General features: G+C 51.1%; 7 protein-coding genes and 2 non-coding genes across 9 annotated transcripts; 7 read left to right on the top strand and 2 right to left on the bottom strand.

The window, feature by feature from the left end:
• Window positions 1–289: 289 nt before the first annotated feature.
• BKA67DRAFT_514977 (uncharacterized protein) lies at window positions 290–1,300 on the top strand (the record flags this gene model as incomplete). The annotated part of the gene is made up of 2 exons (XM_046097686.1): window positions 290–435; window positions 559–1,300. 2 exons carry the CDS (start codon window positions 290–292, stop codon window positions 1,298–1,300), a joined length of 888 nt encoding a protein of 295 aa, XP_045960295.1.
• Window positions 1,301–3,306: 2,006 nt separating this feature from the next.
• On the top strand, window positions 3,307–4,463 carry BKA67DRAFT_534932 (WD40-repeat-containing domain protein; the record flags this gene model as incomplete). Its single annotated transcript, XM_046099941.1, has 2 exons — window positions 3,307–3,567; window positions 3,648–4,463. 2 exons carry the CDS (start codon window positions 3,307–3,309, stop codon window positions 4,461–4,463), a joined length of 1,077 nt encoding a protein of 358 aa, XP_045960294.1.
• A 1,302-nt stretch (window positions 4,464–5,765) lies between these two features.
• BKA67DRAFT_657921 (uncharacterized protein) lies at window positions 5,766–7,910 on the top strand (the record flags this gene model as incomplete). Its single annotated transcript, XM_046107193.1, has 1 exon — window positions 5,766–7,910. The coding sequence occupies one exon, from the start codon at window positions 5,766–5,768 to the stop codon at window positions 7,908–7,910; it is 2,145 nt and encodes a 714-aa protein (XP_045960293.1).
• Window positions 7,911–8,955: 1,045 nt separating this feature from the next.
• BKA67DRAFT_534930 (uncharacterized protein) lies at window positions 8,956–9,564 on the top strand (the record flags this gene model as incomplete). Its single annotated transcript, XM_046099940.1, has 3 exons — window positions 8,956–9,150; window positions 9,211–9,295; window positions 9,383–9,564. 3 exons carry the CDS (start codon window positions 8,956–8,958, stop codon window positions 9,562–9,564), a joined length of 462 nt encoding a protein of 153 aa, XP_045960292.1.
• A 983-nt stretch (window positions 9,565–10,547) lies between these two features.
• On the bottom strand, window positions 10,548–12,125 carry BKA67DRAFT_534929 (uncharacterized protein; the record flags this gene model as incomplete). The annotated part of the gene is made up of 2 exons (XM_046099939.1): window positions 10,548–11,655; window positions 11,818–12,125. 2 exons carry the CDS (start codon window positions 12,123–12,125, stop codon window positions 10,548–10,550), a joined length of 1,416 nt encoding a protein of 471 aa, XP_045960291.1.
• A 1,232-nt stretch (window positions 12,126–13,357) lies between these two features.
• BKA67DRAFT_254127 (amino acid/polyamine transporter I) lies at window positions 13,358–15,623 on the top strand. The gene is made up of 3 exons (XM_046095763.1): window positions 13,358–13,409; window positions 13,463–13,678; window positions 13,743–15,623. The coding sequence occupies exons 2-3, from the start codon at window positions 13,538–13,540 to the stop codon at window positions 15,237–15,239; spliced, it is 1,638 nt and encodes a 545-aa protein (XP_045960290.1). The 5' UTR covers window positions 13,358–13,409; window positions 13,463–13,537; the 3' UTR covers window positions 15,240–15,623.
• Window positions 15,624–16,057: 434 nt separating this feature from the next.
• Window positions 16,058–17,865, top strand: BKA67DRAFT_562463 (uncharacterized protein). Its single transcript, XM_046102600.1, has one exon. The coding sequence runs from the start codon at window positions 16,520–16,522 to the stop codon at window positions 17,777–17,779; it is 1,260 nt and encodes a 419-aa protein (XP_045960289.1). The 5' UTR covers window positions 16,058–16,519; the 3' UTR covers window positions 17,780–17,865.
• A 151-nt stretch (window positions 17,866–18,016) lies between these two features.
• BKA67DRAFT_t81 lies at window positions 18,017–18,103 on the top strand. Its single transcript has one exon. It is a non-coding gene; the product is annotated as a tRNA-Ala (tRNA).
• Window positions 18,104–18,369: 266 nt separating this feature from the next.
• On the bottom strand, window positions 18,370–18,485 carry BKA67DRAFT_t80. Its single transcript has one exon. It is a non-coding gene; the product is annotated as a tRNA-Met (tRNA).
• Window positions 18,486–22,147: the final 3,662 nt, after the last annotated feature.

Below are 22,147 nucleotides of genomic sequence, written 5' to 3'. Positions count from 1 at the left end.
CATTTCCTCTCCCTCCAAAGGAAAGCGCCGTCCGAGTTCTTCTTCGGCCCCAGCAAATGGAGCAGCAGGGCAGCAGCAGCAGAAGCAGGTCGTGACCGACGACACCAAACCCCCCGCCCTCCCCGACTTTGCCATCGCAGCCGCCGCCAACCTGGCCAGAGACAAAGAAAGGCAAAAAGAAACAGAAAATCAAGGCGAGATCGCAGTGCTGTCCCCCGCCTCCGTCGACTCATTCTCGAGGATGCTGAGCCGGTCCACTGCTCCCGCTACGTCCAGCAGCTATGGCAACATGACTGGTGTTGCACAGTTGCCCTTCCAGCAGCCGCCGACTGGCCTGCCCGTCGCATCCTTGCCCCAGGAGTCGAATGTCATATTTCAGCATGTGCAGGAGATGGCGAACAAGAGGATATCAACGCTAGATTACCTCAGGAAAGCGTACGTGACGACAACTCCTTTTCCTCTTCGTACCTCCGCCTATCTGCCTGCTGGTCAGGCCGTGCACGCGTCCACGATGGCTTCTTCTAGATTCAAACTGCTAATGCATGTCCGGACGAACAGTCACGATGGCCGAGTATACTGGTTCAACACGATGCTCTTCGAAAAGCCAGATCTGGCGAGGATGCCATACTTCGACCCCCGAAGGCTAGCACGGCGGGCGACCAACTACCTACTTCTCGGCCTCTCCCTGCCAACAGTCATCGACCTCAACTCATCCACGCCGGTCGAGTTCCTGCGGTCGCTGTACACGCTCCTCACAGAATTCGAATCTTTCCAGACCATACACACCGAGCACGGGACCAACGCCTCGTCGCTCTCGCGCGCGCGCCTCCCGCAGATGTTCCGCCGCGGCCCGGCAGGCAAGGGCCGGCGGACGAGCGGCGCGGGGGACCTGGGGATCCTGAGCGAGCACGGGGGCAGCAGCGTGTTCAACAGCGGGGGCGCGACGCAGACGCCGACGTCGGTCATCTCGTTCGGGCTGGGCGGCGAGGGCAACGACCTGCTGCCCGGCGAGGAGTACACGCACCTGCTGACCCCCTCGCTGCCCTTCGACCCGGACTTCTTCGAGACGTTCGCCACGCTCTGCGACATGCTCATCGACTGCTACTCCAAGCTCATGACGCTGCTCCCGGCCCCGCGCGACTGCACGCCCCTTGTCGCCGAGCTCTTCACAAAGGTCGACGCCAAGGTCCGCAAGATCATCGTGCAGGGCGTCGTCAAGGAGTTCGAGGACACGAGCAGGGCCGCGCTTAAGCAGGAGGTCAGCGGCGTAGGCAAGGTCGTGCTCGGAGGTCTCATGTAGAGAGAGAATGGGAATCAGGGCCCTTTTTTAATTTTATTTTTCTCGTCTTCTTCTCTTTTCGTCATATCGCATTTGGAGGAAATCTAATCACGGGGGGAATGAATGGGCGGAACAAAGTCTCATGATCTGATACTTTAGAGTAGAACGGGCAGACGGGCATGTTGATACCCATTTGGTTGAACGGCGTTATGGGGGAGTTCTTTGATTTTGATTTTTATTCCTCTACGCTCCGTGTCTACAAGCGACTGGGATGGATCGATATCTAAAGCATCGATAGTCTCAACACGCATATAATTCTAGCAGATATCAAGTGCTTGATTCTTGTAATGGGGCAGCCGTTGAGCGGAACTACGAGCACACGACCTTCCGGCCTTGGAGCGGGATAAATGTCGTCTGCACCAACTATGCCTTATGTGAAATGTCGGTTGAGACCTTACAAGTTGCCTGTCACGGCGAAACAGAACTTTTCAGCTCGTGCTCAATATTACAATGGCGGTTGGTCACGTGTCATGATTCCTCATTTTACCGTTCAACTATATAGGGAGTGATCAAGTAAGCTCGTCCCCGAAGCAGCACTTGCTGCTATGGAATGGTGGGGAGGCTGAAGTCAAAAAGCAACATTTATGTAAAGTTCATCAGATACCATAACGCATTGTAAGTCGTCAGTAGCTCGCCCGTAGGTCCGCCTCAGTGCTTGACTCTAATACTTTGTCTCATCACCTGAACTTTTGTGTATTCCGAAAGGCCCGCAATAGTTTTCAACTTCTCAGAAGATCAAGACGGAAAAAAAACAAACATCTACAAGACTTCCAATGAAGCCTCAGAAGGTAGAAAAAGATAGATGGATGTTGTAATTGTCTGACCAAAAAAGAGTCAAGTGACAACACCCCCTCGCACCAAGAATAAGCCCCATCGAGTTACCCAGGTCGTCCCTTGCGAGACGAGGTGAAGGGCAATCGCATAACTTTCGATCTCGACGATATGATACCACAACCCCAGACGGGCAACGTCTTCCGCCTACGGCCAGAGAAGTCATCCGACAAACCCTTCCGCGTCTAGCTCCGCTCAGCAGTGCCGAAACCGAGGACTCATATCTTCGTCACGGAAACGATCCGACACATGCCAGTTGGAGGGTAGAGCACGGGCGGGGATGCAGATGTAGCGACGACCTGGGGCGGGCGGAAGAGAATTATTACCAGACAGATGGGGAGGGCGTAAGCCGCTGTGCTTTTGTGGCGGCGCGTTTCCGCAAATCTCTATTCCGTGAAGAACAGAGGTGTCCGGGGACTTTCTCCCAAAGCTGAAGAGGAATGTGAGGAGAGGAAACGTGTTCCTCTCCTCTGTTTGTAGCTTCGATGGCGATTTTTTGGACGAGGGGGATGTTGTGAGGAAGAGAAAGAAAGGGAAGGAAAGAGCTCTGCAGCTTTTGAGAATGAATTTTTGTACGAGTTTGAGTGTGGGGCCAAAAGGAGAGCTTTGCAGCTCGAAGCTTCAGGTCCAGCATGCAAAGTATGTAATTTAGTGGGGAGGGGGGGTTGGATTTAACATATAAACTCTAGTGACCTGTAGGCACTGGCACTTAACTTAGGTTGGCGACCAGCTCCCAGCTGCAATTCCAACTGCCCAAGTCTGCTGTCTGCTAATAACTTAAGCCTAGACTAGACTAACTAAACGTTCACCTGCTTTTGGCACTAAAACTTTCGGATTTTTGGAGCTTGAACCAGCTGCAGAGAGGCTGCCATCCGCAAATCCGCCAATCCGCAGTCCAAACCTAGACGAAATTGACGAACCCAGAAGACGCGACGTGGGCCTGCGCCAGCTTTCGTGACAACCTCAGCACCCCCGCTGCCTGGTCTTTGTATTCGCTGTGTACACAGTAGCCGAGGGCTTCCTTAGGCTGCTCCAAGACGGTGCATTCGTGATATCCCGATACTGATAGCAGAAGCTTGCGCGACCGCTCGCATCACCACCATCACCATCGCCTTCGCCAGTTGAACCCGGCAAACATGTCAGGCCTCTTCGGTAGCTCGGCGGCCGCGTCGTCGGCCACCTCCAACACACAAGGCGACCTGTCCAAGGATGTCGAGGTTGCCCAACCCCCCGAGGATACAGTCACAGACCTCGCCTTCTCCAGCGCCGCAGACCTCATGGCTGTGTCGAGTTGGGACAAGAAGGTTCGCATATACGAGATCAACTCCCAAGGGCAGAGCCAGGGGAAGCACATGTACGAGCACGAAGCTCCCGTCTTCAGTGTAGACTGGTCCAAGGTACGTCAAGTCGCCTCTCACGCGCTTCTATGGGGGCCATCTTGTCGTCTTGAACCGCCCAACTGACCCGCAAACCTCAGGACGGAAAGATGCTCATTTCAGCAGGCGCGGACAAGAAAGCCATGCTCTGCGACGTAGCAACTGCCCAACAGCAACAGATCGCCGCCCACGATCAACCCATCAAGTGCGCCCGATTCTTCGACTCCCCTAACTCAAACACTCCCATGGTCGTCACCGGTTCCTGGGACAAGACCATCAAGTATTGGGACACGAGAACCCCCAACCCCGTTGGCAGCGTCACCGCCCAAGAACGTGTCTACACCATGGACGTCAAGAACAACCTGCTCGTTGTCGGAACCGCAGACAGGTACATCAACGTCATCAACCTTTCCGACCCCCTCAAGTTCTACAAGACCCTGCAGAGCCCGCTTAAGTGGCAAACGAGGGTCGTCAGCTGTTTTGCTGACGCATCCGGCTTCGCTATTGGCTCCATCGAAGGCCGCTGTGCCATTCAATACGTCGAGGAGAAGGACGCCACCAGCAACTTCTCCTTCAAGTGCCACCGTGACCCCCCGAACGGCAACGTCACCAACGTCTACTCCGTCAATGACATCTCCTTCCACCCTCAGCACGGGACCTTCAGCACCGCTGGCAGCGACGGTACCTTCCACTTCTGGGACAAGGACGCCAAGCACAGGCTCAAGGGGTACCCGACAGTTGGAGGCAGCATCACCGCGACGACATTCAATGCGAGCGGCAGCATATTTGCCTATGCTGTTGGCTATGACTGGAGCAAGGGACACCAGGGCAACCAGCAAAACTACCCGAACAAAATCATGCTGCACCCCATCCAAGGAGAGGAGTGCAAGCCCCGACCCAACCCCAAGAAGCGCTAGACACCGCAAGGTGTTGGGGCCGAGCGGACACAAGCTCCTCCAGGAACAATCGATACCGAGAGGCATGCTTATACTCCATCGACGCCGAAAAGGACGTCGCTCAAGCATCGACAATGGAAACAGCTAGAGCCGGGTCGAGAAGTAGAAAACGGTCAAAGTCCCAGAACTCCGCGCAGATCTCGCAGAACTCGTTGAAGCTACTACCAGGATTTGCTCAGGGGAACATGATTAGTTGGTATTGTTAGATCAAGGGTCATTCAGGACCAGTGCTTGCATGGTAATCATCTCAACAGAGTGCTTTAAAACACCAATGTTGTGACCATCGTCCCGAGCTTCTGATGGTGCGGTGCTGTCCTTGTACTAAAAGAAATTTTAAAAATAAAAAGAAGAAGAAAAGCCTAGGGTTTTGACAGGCGAGGGAGTAGCAGGAATCATGGAGGCAGACGAAAGCTTCCTTTTTGTTTTATGATCAGTATGGCGTTCGGATACCACACATTAGGTAGATCAAAGGTAGTTACAAAATACAGTTCAGAATCAGCCCCCGTCCGTAACGTGCTGTTGGAAAGGTTTTATTTTTTTATTTTTATTTTTTTTCTTGAAAGTTGTTTGCCGGCTATCGTCAGTTCCCATGCTTGGAGAGACCAAATATCAATTACCGAACAAGACGACGACGTTAACCAAGTCTATGGGTGTAACCGCGTCTTACCACCCATCTAACCACCATTCACCGAATAAACCGCGAGCATCCTACCTAAATACAATGCACCGACTCCACAGATCATCTAATTTCCGAGGATCAGAGTTGACAGCAATCGATTCCGTTGATTCGTCCAAGTATAGAGTCGAAACCAGTTCGTTTGGGGGTTAGCCATGTGCGACTGGGGCACAGCTGCGCACCTTCCAATGGTTGCAGTTATTCGCAGCCCTTGCTTTAGCGTGCTGCGACCAGAACACAACTCTGCGTCAGGTGTGACACAGCATGATACCAAGACAAGTTCAAATCATATGCGAGATCTTGTCAAACTGTGTAGAAGCCTTGCGCTAAAATCTGACAGATCATTTCCTCCTGGTGAGCTGATAGGGCGGTTGCTTCATTTGCTCGCAAGGCTCCATGATCAGATCATGGGATTTTCTTGATCAGATCATGTAATTCAGCGTGCTCGGTTTCTACATAAGCGCCCACGATCCTACCATGACGTAGCACCTAGTTCTGGCAGTCGCGAAATTTGCGCCTGGATCTTTGCCTCAGCCCTCCACCATTGGAATCCAAAGCACAGCGTCAGGTTCGTAAATGCGCTCAACATGATTTCCGCTGCCAGTTCCAGCACGTGGGTTTCGCCGCAGTCACCGGACCGTCGTTCGGAGGATGGCTGCAGCCCGTCGGCCTCGTTGGTAACGGACTTCGATGCAAACGCCTTGGAGCTCTTACCATTACAGTCACCCGATTGTGGTGTAGCCGAGGGCACGTCCGACAATACACATCCAGCCGTGGTGGATGGCTTGCAGACAGATACGGGCGACGATTCAGCCAGACTTATTCATGGAAAAGGCCAGGCAAACGATGTCAAGGATCGGGGAAATCTGGAGTCCCCCAGACATCGATCATCAATTGTAGCTGTACTCCTAACACTATGGTGGGCCGAGGTTGGCGCTTGTATTTTGATGTTGATAGCTCTCGTCGCGGGCGTGTTCACTCTGTCGAGGCATGAGGGGAAGCCTTTACCGGCGTGGCCGCTCAAAATCACCATCAACGCGCTCTTGTCCATATTCGCCTTGATCCTGCGAGCAGCAGTCATGTTCATACTGGCGTCAGGTTTCAGGCAGCTGCAGTGGTCGTGGTTCAGATCACCACACTCTCTATACGATATGGTACGTTATGAGGATGCGGGACGTGGTATGTGGGGATCTCTCGGGATTCTTTGGAATCAGAAGTTCCGCCAACCGTTAACGGCAATCGGGGCGATCATCGCGACTTTGTCCATCGCTATAGACCCGGCGTTTCAGCAATTGGCTCAGCTCCGAGATTGCTATACTGTCCTACGAAGCGAAAACGCTACATTGCCGCGGACCAACAATTTTGTTTTCACTGCGAGTGAAGACCAACTCCGCTTTGTCCTAAACGAGGCAACCTTTGGACGCCTCGACGAGCTCACTGGGTCATGCTCAACTGGAAACTGTACTTTCTCCACTGTGTACAGCTCGGCTGCCTATTGCAGCTCCTGCACAGACATTTCCGAAGACATAACATTTGAAGATAAATGTTTCTTTGGTTTGAATCACAGCGAGACAGAGATACCAGCAGAAGGCTGCTCGTCAACGTTTTCTCTTTATAGATGGATTCTTCCATCGGGGCTGACCGCTACTTCAAACATATTCATGGGGAATGTCAAACCCCAACCTGGTGACGCCAAGTTTATCACTGTATCTTCCAACACGACAACATCTCTCGACAACGACTTGGGATTCACAAGAATGCAGCTACTGCTCGGTGGAAGTAATTTCCCAAAAGGCTATGGTGCTGCCCAATGTACTCTCGAACCTTGCGTGCGGACTTATAACGCCACTATCGAGGCAGGACGCGTGTTTGAGCGCGAACTTCTCAGGTCTCCCCCCAATGCTTGGAGTTGGCCTGTCAATGATAGTGCAAAGGGTTGGAAAAAAACTTACTACGAAAATGTTCTGCCGGGACCCGCTGTTTTTGACAGAGACTGTGTATCCAAAAAGGAGAGGGCCCTGCTCCAGGAGATATCACCCAGCCCCGAGCGATGGTTATCGTCGTGGTACGAGCCAGAAGATTCTCAATATTACAAAAATCCTCAACTTTACGACAATATTCCTGTGGATGATCTCATACGACGGCACTGTTTCTACTTGATAGACCGGAGTTTCGCGCAGAACAATTTGTCCGATCTGATTAAGGAAAACTTTGAATACTATTCAGCTGATTACTGGGAACCCACAGCGAGTATTAATAGTTCAGACCCCATACGGTCTCCCTTGGCACTCCGCACATTGTATAACGAGGGTGCCGTAGATTTCGACCGCATCCAGGATTTCTTCGCTAACGTGTCGGACGCCATAACCTTTTTCATACGCAGACAAGACTCGACCGAGAATCCTACCGGACCAGCCACAGGTGACGTGCTACACTACGCAGCATGCCTCTCCGTGCAGTGGCTGTGGGTCATCTTACCGAGCGCGATAAGTGGCGCGACATTGCTGTTTCTCTGTCTTGTCATGGTGAAATCCGGAGCAGAGGAAGCACCTCTCTGGAAGAACTCATCCTTGGCCTGGATCCTCCGCGGTCCTTTCAGTAGCCATGTCAATGATCTGGACGCTGCCAGAAATTCGGAAAAGACTTCGACATGGATGGAGAAGACTGCAAAGGAAACACAAGTAGTTCTCGTGACTGAGCCACAGGCGCAAATCCGCCTCCGTAAGATCTGAGGTGCTTTTGGCTCGCGTACCATGTGCGCCGGATCTCTTTTGCGATATGAAGAGGCGATTGCAATTGTTTCCGGCTTGTCAGACACTAAGACTTGTCTTCTCGGCTAGATCCGACGTGACATGTGTTTCAGAGTATTCTACAATATGCGAACAGAGAAGTGTAGTACAGTAGCAGGCATCTACTTTATCAACCATTGTTGGCGGCGACGTCGTACTGGGAATGGTTTGTGCGTAGTTGGGTTAACTCGACGTACACACACACACCCTACATTTTTGTAGCCCTTACAGTACACGTTGCAGAAGTTCACAAACTTTTGAAGCTGGGAAAAGCAGTACCGGGTAAGCAGCATCAAACCAACAGCATAAGGACATCTGCGGGCTCCTCGGCAGCACTTGGCCCACAATGGCAGTTGAAAAGTTGAGTCTGATTGACCAGAGCCAGGGGACTCCACCAATGACAACATACGATTAACTCATTGCAACGTTGTTTATTTCTTCGCGGGCAAACAACTCAAAGCCCTGGCGGTGGACTCCAATGCGGCAGCTCATCCCGGCCCGTGCCAGTTCCCCGCATCTTTACTACGGGAATAGCAAACGAAAACGGTTTAAGGTTAACGGCTCCACTCTCGTGTAAAGTTATACGAGCCTCAACGCTCGTATTCGAGCTGACCAGGTGACGTAAAACCAAGGCTGTCAGCATTACCGACCCGGATGGTATGACCCTTGGGATTGCTGATTCTCAACGTGGTCTCGATGCGATGGCCCTGTTCTGTAGCTGATCCATTATTATCCATTATTCTTCCGTATAGTCCGATGGTACCGTAGCATGCGACGATTGCCCCAACAAATGACAATGAGGTTGCATCACTTCCTTCGCCGAAGTGCCGTTCACTCGGTGAGCGAACATGAGTATATAAGTGAGGTCGTTCACTGCTCTTCAGCTGCATTCTAATCACTCATCCAACGACTTCCTCGACAGCTACCCCTCAGCTCTCAAAATAACACTCGCTTTTCAAAGATCTCCAATATCTTTTCGCACTCCAAAATGCAGATCTTCGGCACAATCATGGGCGCTGCCCTCATTGCCACCGGTGTCTCTGCCCAGCAAGCTGTCGTCAAGAACAACTGCCAGTCCAACGTCTACGTCCAGTCGTTCCCCTATGACGGCAGCGCCAGCGGCCCTCTCACCACCGTCGCGCCCGGACAGTCCTTCTCCGAGGATTTCCACACGGCCGGATCTGTAGGTTTTCGTCGAACTTTCGATATAGGAAGGGCCATGAAGCTGACTCCCACATAAAAGACCGTCAAGGTCGCCACCACAAAGACTCTGGACAGCCCGCTGTTCTTCGGCTACTCTTTCACCTCGAACCCAGACTACGCTTACTGTAAGTTGCACCATCTCCGTCCCTGATGAACCCTTCCCACCGCCCAAAGACGTAGAGCCTCGGGAACTAACGATGGGACTTCTTCAGACGAGTTGAGCACCGAGTGGGGCAACCCCTTCGCCAACTCGCACAACATCCTGACTCCCGGCGATGGGTGCAAGATCTTTGACTGTGCCGCCGGCCAGGCAGACTGCTACAGCACGCCTGCACACAAGATCGTGTACGGCTGCCCTCAGCCCGTCAACTTGGAGGCCGAGCTCTGCGTGTAAGCTGGAAAGCCTATGAGGGCGTTCCGCAATCATCTCAGTGAGATGACTGTTGATCATGATAACCGGGGGGGGGGGGGGGGGGGGGGGGGAAGAAAGCATCATCATGTACGATGATCTCTTGTATCTATGGATGGGATATCACCTCACTTACCCATCCTTACTCTCATCCAAGGAGTAAGGTTAGATATTCAACATGGTGTGGCACAGTCGGCTGTGAGAACCACGTTGTTAGTAATGACGGAAATCAGAGCAGGATAGCTGTACTCATGAACCTTGTACATACTAAAGTCAAATATAATTTTTACAACCGACTGGGTCGATCGCATCAGTCCTTACCTTGACTACTGGCAGTGAGGAATCTCAGCAGACTGGCATGATCAAGCACCTCTCTCAGCATGATCTTCGAGAACTGCACAACAGGCAACCTTCTAATCGCGAGGTGCAGCTCCAACATTTCAACAAAATAACTTGCACCAGTCCGGGTCCCGTATGATACTCCCGCCCATCATCATTTTACCCATCGCGCATCATTGCAATGCTGCTACCTCTTTCCGATATCATCCTGGTACTCGTCCGCGACCACCTCCGGCCGACAGCGATACAGCTCACGCGCGGAGCCGTATCCGAGATCTCACGCCGTCTTCAGTGCAGTGGACGGTCTTGATGACTTCTGCAGCGGGCAAGAAAAGTCCGAATAGTCCAGCAGGACTCGTTCAGGCCCGGGGTGACGTCTCGTTCATCACGCAGTGCATTGCGGTGTACGCGAGCGGGCAGATAAACCCGCTCGCCAGTTGAAGGAAACATTGCAATTTGGATTGGAGAGGGGTATATAATGTCTATCTCTATTCCCGGGCTGTTCTGTATTCCAGCCCAAACGCCAGGTCGTAAGCATATCTCGTATCGTCGTCGCAAGATAAAAATATACATGCATAAGAAAAATAAGAATAAAAGGCGTGAGTGGAATATTTCCGCCTGTCACGATTTCAGGGAAGGCCGTACTGGGGCACACAAACGCCGTGGAAGGGAACGATGTCGATCCGGGGTTGCCGGCCGTCGTTGTAGCTCCACTGCTCAAAAAGCGAGATCCGGTGCATGAACAGGGCCACGTCACCCTGGAGGCTCGCGCCGAAGGGGACGCGGTCGTGCTCCTCGACCATCTCGACCCATCTCCAGCTTCGCATGACCTCGGGCGACGGGACCGGCGTCCTGGCGCCTGACGCCTCGTCGCCCGGAGCTACCCGGAATATGGCGAAGTTGGTGTGCAACCTCGTGTCTCGCTCGAAGGGCTGTGCGAACGAGCTCAAGGTAGAACGATCGAGGGTCGTCGGCTGCAGTTTCTCCGTCGTGTGGATCGGGCGTCGGTAGCAAGGCAGCATGCACGCTTGCCGGCGCTTCACAAAAGTATCGGCGTCATCCCCCCGGCGGAGCATGGGCGCCTGGTCGGGAACGCAGGTCACTCGGTAGGTGTATTGCTTATGCGCGACGGCGTCCGCGACCTTGATCGTGAGGCTCCTTAGCGGACTCTCGACGTCCAGAACGCTAAAGGCCAGAGAGACCAGGGACGTGTGGAGATAGTGGTCGTACTCCACAACGACGTGCTGAACTGACATGCTGGCGGCAAGGAAGAGCGCTCCGCATTTCACGGGGTTGTTGCGACTCCACCGCTTTACGTGAGCCCACTCGAGTATATCATGGTCCAGGTTGAGCCGCGGGGTCTTGTTCAAGTTGCGCATCCGCTCGAGCCTGCCGTCGACGACTGCGTCGTCCGCCAGACACCTTTGCAGGACCGCCTTGTCGATGGCCAGCTGCTTGTACGCCTTGCGAGACTCAAACCGCGCCTCGTGGTTTACCAGCAGGAGGGCTGGCTGCGTGGCGGCTGCTGAGTGGTAATCCCCCGTCAGAACGTAATGCGCCCACCAATCTGATTCCGAGGCCCAATTCCATGCATCCATATCCATTTTCAGCCTGAAGTTGACCGTACGCTGTGGTAAGGCAAACTTCCATACTTTGCATCGAAGCTCTGCTGGCAGCGAGCTAAAATGAGGAAATGTTGCTTCCATTTGTGAAAACCAGTCGACGAGGGCGAGGTAGCTATAGCGAACAAAATCAAAAATAAAATTCTTTTTACTACAGATCAGCAAAATAAGAACAACTTCATCGATTACAGCCAAGGAGCAGGCTTCAGAGGCGGCCAGTAAGGATTTTGTCTTATCAGTCTAAAAGGGGTCGAAGATTTGCAAGGGTGGAGCCCACATGGGAGGCTTGAATCGGAAGATAACGTATGTTGGGCACGACACATCCGTTGTCTCCCGTTTTCTTTCTCGGACTCCTAGAGTAGCCAATGCGCCAGATAAGCACCTTGGGGAGAATTTCTCGCCAAGTTTGCTTCTCGTCATATCAAACATCTGAATTTGACAACCAAGTGGACCGTTTGACGTTCTACGGGCCGAGACTGACGAGTCATGTCTGCATAAGCCGGAGCGCTGAACCGCCACTTGGTGGCTTGGGGCCTCGCTGAAGATGGGCACTTCTCGCCAGTCTGGCGGCTCGAGCAATTTCATATAGCCTGATGACCAGTGTGGGATCGTGAACCCGTCAGTCTAGTGTGGTTCTGGTGTTGACTTTTCTGGATGGATGGATGGTCTTGACCATCTCGACAACCTTGACTGAAATTGTCGAGACCTGCCCATGACGAAAGATGCTGGGCGAAGTAGCCGCTGCCGAGACTTGTGGACCCCAGGACCCTTAGACAGGACAATGGTCACCGATGCACGATGTACTATGACACTTGCCACGAACTCACCGCATCGAAGCCATTGAGCTCGTCATTGCGAACAACCGAGTTGTGTTATAATTGCTGCCAGGACTTGTATTGGGGCGAAGTTCAGTCAGTAGCTAAGTTACGTTAATAATAAGGGGTTTGCTCATCGTACCACCCACCATCTTCCCGTGTCAAAGCGGATGTATGTACTTAGGCATTTAATGCCCCACGCCATCGTCATGGTATTGTATCACGAGCTTGAGGATCTATAACAAATAAACGCGATTGTCTTCAGGTTTGGTCTAAGAAGTATTCAAGATGAGTGGTCTTCAAAAGCATGAATAACGTAAGGTCGACAGCGGAGAGGAACAGCAAACCAATCCGTAGTATGGGGTCTGGGGGTTAAGTTAAATGCCTTATCTTCGCTACAATATCTGAGATGAATCCCCACGGCCGCTATTTTGTTAACGGTTAGCTTCCCCGATTAGGTCGCTGCAGGGTCTCTGATGTCCCGAGGTCCAGAACGCCAAGCAGACCCTTCAACATTGCATAATGCGGTTCACATTCCGCGTTCTGTTCCAGACTAGATCGTATGGCAGACAACTTCATTACGGTCTGGAGAAGACTATGTGTGATGCAATCAGACTCTCGACAGTTATCATCAAGCCAAAGCTGCACACGAGTGCAATTGTGTGGTCTGATTATGGGCCATGGACGCCTCGGCGGTGCCGGCTCGTGAACCTTTTGTAGTGGTTTCCGCGATGGCCAGACGCGCACCTCTCGAGGTTTGTCAAGCCACTGACAGCTAAGCACAAGTCTTCTTATCTGCGAGTTTCCTGGGTTTGCGAAGCTCTTCTACCCAGTGTGGGGTAATGGTGGCTGTCGCCCATGTAAAGCTTATCGACAGAGCCTATCAGCTGACGGGATACCATGTCGAAAGCTTCGATAACAAGCAGTCATATCTGACAAGTTCAGCTTCGATTGCATGGGTCCCATGAGGCTACTCCAAGTTTTGGCAAGCTACCAGATTAGATATATCTGACTGCCCCCACGACAGCATGCTTGAGATGGCGTGTCTGCTATGGTTGGTTATTAACTGCCCTTTTCTTCGTTTTACGCCGACCTCGTTGGATACAGTGTCAGCGCCCGTAGAGCGCGCAGCTTGGTAGTAAAAGACGCGACGTGGAGGGCAAGCCTGTAAGACGATACAGTATGGCAGCTCACGACATTCCTCCCGCTGAGGTGGTGGCGTCCACCAGTGACGAGAACAAGCTCGCGCAATTTGGTTACAAACAAGAGTTGAAGCGAGACTGGGGCTTGACGCATAATTTTGGCGTGTCGTTCTCGATCATTGTAAGAATAAGCTCCTGCTCCTTCACGGGTAACATGACTTGTCTAATGTTGACATGATTTCAAGAGTGTCATTACGGGGATTACAACACTGTTTAGCTATGGACTTAACACGGGAGGCCCGGGGGTTATGTCTGTTGGGTGGATTATTGTCTCTTTCTTCACAATGACAGTTGCTATTGCGATGGCCGAGATCGTTTCAGCAATTCCCACAGCTGGCGGGCCCTATTATTGGGCAGCTTTATTGGCCCCTCCTAAGCAATCCGCCTTTGCAGCATGGATGACTGGCTGGTTTAACTTTCTGGGACAGGTCGCTGTAACAACTGGTATCTCTTTTGGCCTTGCAGGGCTGATCGCGACGGCAGTGACGGTCAAGAACCCCGACTACGAGTCCACTCCAGCAAAGACTGTTGGCATCTATGCCGCGGTCCTGGTATCGCATGGTCTGGTCAACTCCTTCGGTGTGCACACCCTACGCTTCCTCAATAACACCAGTATTGTCCTCCACTCCGCCGGCGTCACTGCGCTCTGCATCGCTGTCCTCGCCAAAGCTCCATGGCATCAGCCTGGGTCCTTCGTGTTTGGCTTCTTTTATGATGGTACTGGCCTGGAAGGAGTGGGCTGGAGTGAACGGGCAAGCCCTGCCTATGTCATGGTGTGCGGTGCCTTATTATCACAGTACACGTTGACCGGGTTTGATGCATCAGCTCACCTGTCTGAGGAAACAAGAAATGCATCGTGGGCGGCACCGATTGGCGTCATCTCTTCTGTCGGCTTCAGCGCTATTTTTGGGTTCTTCGTCATGATGTCGCTGCTCTTCTCGATCCAGAGTTTCGACGATGTCATCAATAGCGAGATAAACTACGGCTCACCGGTACTCAAGATTTTCGTTGACATTTTCGGAGAAGATGGTGCGCTCGCACTATTCACACTGATTATGGTTTGCGTCTGGCATTGTGGTCTCTTCTCGATGACGTCCAACAGCCGGATGATGTTCGCCTTTGCTCGCGATGGTGGAATCCCGTCGTTCTTCCACAAAGTGGACAACCGTTTTCGCAGTCCGATCCGTACCATCTGGCTGGCTGCAACCCTTAGTTTCATTCTGTCGCTCCCCAGTCTCGGTTCAAGTGTGGCTTTCTCTGCTGCCACCAGCATTGCAACTATTGGTCTCTACATATCCTACGGTCTCCCTATTATGATTGGACTTATCTGGCATAAACCGTTTACTTCCATGAAAGGCCCTTTCAACCTGGGAGTTCTAAGTCGACCCATTGCTGCCACAGCGTGTGCTTGGATTATGGCAATTACTGTTGTATTCTGCTTACCAACGAGTAATCCAGTGTCGGATCAGACTTTGAATTATACTGTTGTAGCTGTGGGCATAATCGCCATAGGCGCAAGCGGTACATGGGTCATCAGCGCAAGAAAATGGTTTATTGGACCAGCAGCAGAAGTTGCCGAAGCTATGAGACTTGGTGTCGATCCTTTGGAGCCAGGTGCTTTGGAGAGGGCTGAAGAAGAAATTAAGGGGAAGCAAGCTGGTACCGACCGTATAAGCGAGTGACCAATCTTTCGGATGATATTCGAAGGGGCCAAGTTCACTTCGGGTGAGGCACATTTCTTCTCGATCGCCATAGGGTGTTGATTCAGAATGGTTGAACTAGACACAATGGTCGGAACTTAACCGAGCCAGTCCAATTGGTGTGGTCTATTCAGGATGATAGAATCCGTATTAGAGACTTGTGAGTTGGCTGGCCTGTTCCTCGTGTAAACCCTTGACCTGCTTGTCAGCATTTCCAGCAATTTTGATAGCTGGGTGGCATTTGAATCCATTTGTGACCAGTCCTGGCCGATTGAAAGAAGATAGATTGCGTCGTGTGACCAGGACGCTCAAATTAACACCCTCTAAATGCCAAGCTATCTCTTTCTCTCCTCTATCTGTCTCTCTCCCCCTCCCTCTCTCTCTGTGTGTGTGCGTGTGAAGCGACCAGGCTGACCAGAACGCCGCCTTGTAGGAGTCATGCCGCAAGGACGAGTAGGAACAGATGGGAAACGACCGCTGCTCTCCCTTGCGTGAGTTCTGACTCAGGCCGGCCTAGGTTGCCTAAACGAACGGTATAATTGTTGTCCATGAGTGCGCCTCATTCCGACAATTCCATCGATAGCTGGTGGTGGTTCGGCATTGCACAGGTCGGTGCAAGTACAATGCTTAGTGAAACGTGGGGTGTGACGGCACCGAACGGATGAATTGGAGACCGATATTAACCAATCGTTCATCTAGGCTCAGGCCATTCTGGGTGTGTATCCACAAGTCGTCACTCTGCTTAGAAATCACCCCCACCTAGGCTTTAAAGATTCTGATAATTGTCGTCTGGCAAAATTGCGCACTTGACTTATACTATGGTATTCTTTTGATCCTCGGCTCACAGTAGAGCCCCTGTCCCTGGGTTTCGGAGAGATACGTCCATGCCAGACCAAGTGGACTCCGATCCATCGTTCGGCTACAATTCCATGAGGTACAGATTCCAGAATATGGGCAATCCTCAACATTTGCCGTCTCGAATGCCCCATTGCGTTTCACCGCAATGATACCGTGCTATGTGTATTCTAGTCTGCTTGTAGCCCCATAATCTGCAATTTGTCCCGCTCCAGCGTTAGTGGAGTCATCTCCCATTTCGATATGGGATGTGCACCCGTGAAACGACAGGATCTTCCCATGGACGCCACATGCCATAGAGTATAAATATATCTGCTTCTCACTTCCACCTGCCATATATCTATCACCTCTCGTTCGATAAACCACACTCTCAACAGAATCTTTCAGTAATAGACTTTCCTCACATCATGTCTTCAGCACGCTACGAATCAGCCCCTGTGGACCCAGCTCCTCTGGGGGAGCCACTTGAGTTCCCCGTCTCGAAACGTTCCGCCATCAACCGTTTTCTTAATGCTGCCATGTCCGAGAGGCTGGCTACCTACGATGCGGAGGATCTTTCTAAGAGGGGAATTCCTGGCAAGGAACTCGAGAATCTTTATCGCAAATGGGGTGAGGGCAAGTGGGGTCAAATCTTGACTGGCAACGTGATGATCGACCCCGGGCACCTCGAGGCACCAGGAAACACCATCGTCCCCGCCGACGCTCCTTTCGAGGGCGAGCGATTCGAGGGCTTCAAGGCCATCGCGACGGCGGCCAAGGCTCATGGCAGTCTGATCGTCGCCCAGGTATCGCATCCTGGACGCCAGGTTAGCGATGACGTACAGAAGCACCCCATCAGTGCCAGCGATGTGCAGCTGGTATCCGCTGCCATGGGCAAAACCTACGCCAAGCCACGTGCTGCTACCGAGGAAGACATCGAGAAGGTCATCAAGGGATTCACGCACACCGCTCTCTATCTCGAGAAGGCTGGGTTCGATGGTATCCAGCTGCACGGTGCTCACGGATACTTGCTTGCACAGTTTCTCAGTCCCACGACCAACCAGAGGACTGACAAGTATGGTGGAAGTTTGGAGAACCGCATGCGCATCATTCTGGAAATTGCCGCCTCAATCAAGTCCAAGGTCAGCGACAAGTTCATTCTCGGTATCAAAGTCAACTCTGTGGAGTTCCAGGACAAAGGTTTCACACCCGAGGAGGCCGTTATCCTTTGCCAAAACCTCGAAAAGGCTGGCTTTGACTACGTAGAGACGAGTGGAGGCACATACGAGACCAACGCCTTCCTGCACAAGAAGGACAGCACGCGCAAGCGAGAAGCCTACTTCATTGAGTTTGCCGAGCAGATCGCCAAGTCTGTCACGTCGCTGAAGGTCTACACTACTGGCGGATTCAAGACGGTCGATGGCATGGTCCAGGCCCTGCAAAGTGGTGTCCATGGTATCGGTATCGGTCGAGCCGCAGCTCAGGACTTTGACCTCCCCACACTACTAGTGTCTGGAAAGGCGAAGGGTGTTGGAAAGGTCGCGGTGGACGAGGACAACCTGATCTTGCGCCTCACTGGTGCTGTCTTGCAGATCAATGCCTTGGCGAAGAACGAGAAAGTTCCTGATCTGGCAGATCCTGCAGAAATACAGAAGATTTACGCCGCTCTGGGCATACCGGCAGCCTAAGGTTATCTGCAATGACTATAGATAAACATACACAGAGCTAGAAACTGGTTAAACCACGTCGACAGAATTTCAGTGTTTCGCGATAATCAACTTGACTTGCTATTTGCAAAACTCTTCGTTGATGACTAAACCTTCTCAGTCTAGTCTGATGGAGTAGTAATTTGTTAGTGATGTCGGGACCCACTATATCTCTATTGAATCTAGTCCACGTTAAAACATTTACTCACATCCAATTATGGGGATGTAACTCAGTGGTAGAGTGCTCGCTTTGCATTAACAACGCAAAAATGCGAGAAGTCCAGGTTTCGATCACCTGCTTCTCCAATATTTTGCCGTATCTGGCGTGTGTGTATTGCTAGAATTATCGATTGACTGGCAAAAATTCACTTTTTTGGAACCGGAAGACCGGCGTTTTTGGCGTTCGTCGCGAGTTCGGCAGGTCGTATCCTCTACTGTTCTCCACTCTTTCTCTATGAAATCGGGGCTTGTGCACCCTGTGACGGATCCGCCCCGTCGGCTTGAAAAAAAATAGAAAAAAAATAAAGAGGGTATTTCATAAAAACCATTGGTGGCATGAACCACAAAATATATGTCCTCGGCCAGGTTCGAACTGGCGACCTTCAGATAGGGGGTTTCCTCTCGTTACCAAGAGAATCATACGTATAGAGTATGAGACTGACGCTCTAACCAACTGAGCCACGAAGACCTGATATTGTTGAATTAATGGTTGGGCACAAGCATATATGATCAATTTGAGTCGAATCAAGAGCGGCGACGAGGTGAAAAGCGTATAGCTTTGAATGGAGATGAAGAAAGACTTGTGACTTATCAAACTTGCGATGTCCAACCACTCTCATAGAGCAGCTTGATATATAGAGGAATAGTTGTGAGCAAAAGTGGCTGCTAAACATTATCAAGAAGCACAATATGAGGAAGGATGGCACATTCTTGAATGTAGGGGCAGGGCAATAGCTATGACCCCGGATATTTAGAGCAAACATAGACCTCCCAAGTGAATTATTGGTATCCATGGATGACAATTATTGCCCCCGTAGAACATCAACCGGCAAAACCATATCAACTACTCAATTTGGTTGGTAGCCGACCCATTCCACCTCACAATATTCCATGTCACAGCCTGCGGCACGCCGTCGCGCTCCAGGTTGGTGCAGGTGGTGTGCATCTCACCGCCGATCCACCCGTCTGGCGTGACCAGGGAGTCCATGGCGGCGCCGAAGACATTTGGAAGTCGCTGCCCCCGACGGTGAAGTCGTCGACGTCCGCCCATAGTAGCAGCGCGCAGGTGTTGTACTGGATCAGCCGGGAGATGTAGGGCAGGTTGTCTTGGATAACCTACGCCGTGTCGGACGATCGCAGCACCCCTTGGCCTACGGCGCAGTCGGACGCCAGAGCCGTCGCGTCATAAGTTCATGTTTTGGCAAGGATGGCATGGATGACTGCGAGGAGGGCAGCAAGGACGGTAACGGAAGAATGAATGAGTTGCATGATGTAGGTAGAACAAAGTATTAATGTGGTGATAACGAGTGACCGAATCAAGGTAACTAGCGTAGGCTCCTGCCAAGTTGGATATTATCAAAACAGTGGCTGGAGCAATATCTTGTTTGTGTTGCTGCGAAGGACATCATCAGAGAGATGGGATCAAATCTCATATTATGCTTCGATTAACAGACCACGCACCATCCATCAGTGCTGCTGATTTCCACCGTTTTCTGAGCCATCCGCATGTACACAGCTCTCGCCTTGCTTGATATAAATCACCCGTCTAAAGGCTGGGATATGGGCAAAGCTTTGACAGTCCAGACCTTCCTCAATGCATGTTTCTCATCTCGCTAAATGTTGCGATGGTGCCATGAGATATGAATGCTATGGAATTGCTATGTTTGATCGAGTGTAAGAAATCTCCTGCATCGTATTAAACCATGCAAGGAGGGTGTGCCTACCGATCGTCGGTTGTTGGTAATCTCTTGCATGGACGGCAATGTTTCCGTAATTATAATTTGACTAAGATATGACACAGCAGCACATAGTTCGATTGCTTCATTCGAGTTCATCATACGCCGTACACCAAAAATTTATCCGAATGTCCTTCTCTATTCACAAATCATCCTATCAAAGGTGAAACGACATCAAACTGGGGTGGGGGGCGGTTCTTTTCTTCTGGATTACATGGGAGTTTGTTATAGCTTGGCGTTGGATCTGTGTTCCAAATATCACGTGCTGCATTTATTTCTGGCTCTTGACGAATAAGTACTTCGGACTTGATGTGTCTATGCTTGTAAAAATTAGTGGTGGTTGTGATGTTCTTGCTCCTGGGAATGTGTTATAGTTGATATAATCTTATATGTACATACAACTGCACAAGGACTGTTGTAATAACGAATAGCAACCACGACCTAACTAGCAATTGATTTTTAATATTTTAAATTTGATTAAGGGATACATTTTAACTCAAAACATTTCATTATATTGGCTCTCTAAATTCGCCTGATCTTCTTTTCACGTCTAAATATATACACAAATATCGTGATGAGTGACCATTCACCTCGCTTCGGCTCACACATCTCACTTTTCCAAACTGTTAACACCACTGCAGCATATCATGGCATCTGGAAGGAAGCGATCCACCTCTTTGTCAAGCATATCAGGCTCTAAAAAGGCCCGCCGTACTGACACATCTGAAGACAACAACGAAAGCCGCATAGTGGTCTATCATAGTGGCCGCGGCTTGGGCACAAGAAAAAAAAAGAAGAAGAAAAAAACCCGAACCCTTGCAGCAGTTACTCGAGTTCGTCAGCATCCACCTCAATGTCACTCCTGCTAACGTTAGTACCATGTCCACCTACTATAGCACCGAAGTTGGTGGCAGAACGTCTCAATTCGAGCTGGATGAGAATACGTGGGACAGGGTCAAGATGTCCTTGGATGTGTTCTTCGAAACACCTACAAGTCATATCTTGGACTAACCGATGAATTTTGTGAAGAAGACTTGATCTATTCCGAGCGCCCAGAACTACAAGACGACGGCGCGGAAGCTGAAGAAGTCACTTCCAGCTTAGACAATGCACGTCCAGTGTAAGCTAAGTTTTTCATAGTAAACAACACCAGCTCTGATTCGTATCGTGTTAGTGTGCGAGGAAGCTGTGCTGACATGTGGTAGATTGGGTCGGGCATAAACTCAAGGAGTTGGATTGCAAGATTTGGCCCACCGATAAACCCCAAGCTTTCACCAGACGAGTTCGTCGCGAGTTAAGCAACAAGGTCGGCAGAAGCTACGAAGACTGCAAGCTCATGATGCAAGAGAAGCCGCTTCCCTTCATGTCGCCTCACTCGTTGCGACATGAAGGAATGAAAGATAGCGACGTGGTGGAAGTCCGGAAGAAGCATCATGGTCGAAAGCCGGCATATTACTTTAGTGGCAACTGAAGCCAGTTGACACAAGGGACGCAACTTCCGACAGTCATGACAACGGCACGTTTCCGTTATGCTTTCTTATGGAATAGTCTTGGGGGACGGAGTGGTGCAATGATTGGCCGGTATCCGGGTAGCAGACGTCGGATGTGCTCCCCATGTTGCGGAGGGCTGTCCCGAAGTTCGTTGCCGATGATAGAGAGACGACTGGTAGTATAACGGCGCGTTGTATTTCATACCAATGAATTAAATGCTACAGAACAGCGAAAGCGCAGGACTTTGTGTGATCCTTGTGCAACGTTCCTCACCAATTCAGTTGAACTACCAATGGCATATCGCCTTGATGACGTCTTATCCCTTGTCAGCTGCCTGCCTCTTGAAACTTGTTGTTTCGTGGCGCACAAGCACCTGTCCGAAAGAAACATGTTTAGACTGCTTCTGCTGCCTCTGCTGCTTCTGTTCTTACAACAATTTGAACAGAGTTAGTGTTTATCTCTGGATGTCAATGACTTTGCTGTGAAAGCAGCATTGATGTGCTCGGTCAACGGTGGACGAGAGCGGAAAGAAGCTCGGCGAAAGTTCTGGGCATCCAAGTCCCTGGAAATGAGATCCCCCCCGCATTGCATTACCGCATGCAAGGGTCGGCCGTCGCATGGAATTGGAAACAATCCATCCTGTCATGATCATGGTGGCACATGAAATTGGCGCGCACCGACGCCCGACTGACTAATGAGCCCCCGAGGCTAGAGTAATCATAATCATAAGCATTGTAGATAATCTATACCCCCGGCAAGACTGCCTGTTCTTGCCATATTCACTTCACCTCCAAAGCTAGATGCGTATTTCGAACTGCTTGCCTACGCTCAATTGACTCTGTTTTCTCTCATCTAGCAGCAGCCTCGGTTCGTTCGTGTCGTTCGTTTCTCGACCCCCTTTGTG

The sequence above is a fragment of the Truncatella angustata genome (assembly GCF_020726525.1).
Source record: "Truncatella angustata strain MPI-SDFR-AT-0073 chromosome Unknown BKA67scaffold_3, whole genome shotgun sequence".
In the NCBI taxonomy this organism is placed as follows: domain Eukaryota; kingdom Fungi; phylum Ascomycota; class Sordariomycetes; order Amphisphaeriales; family Sporocadaceae; genus Truncatella; species Truncatella angustata.
The sequence above is the reverse complement of the archived record's forward strand: the minus strand, read 5'-3'. Positions and strand labels throughout refer to the sequence as shown.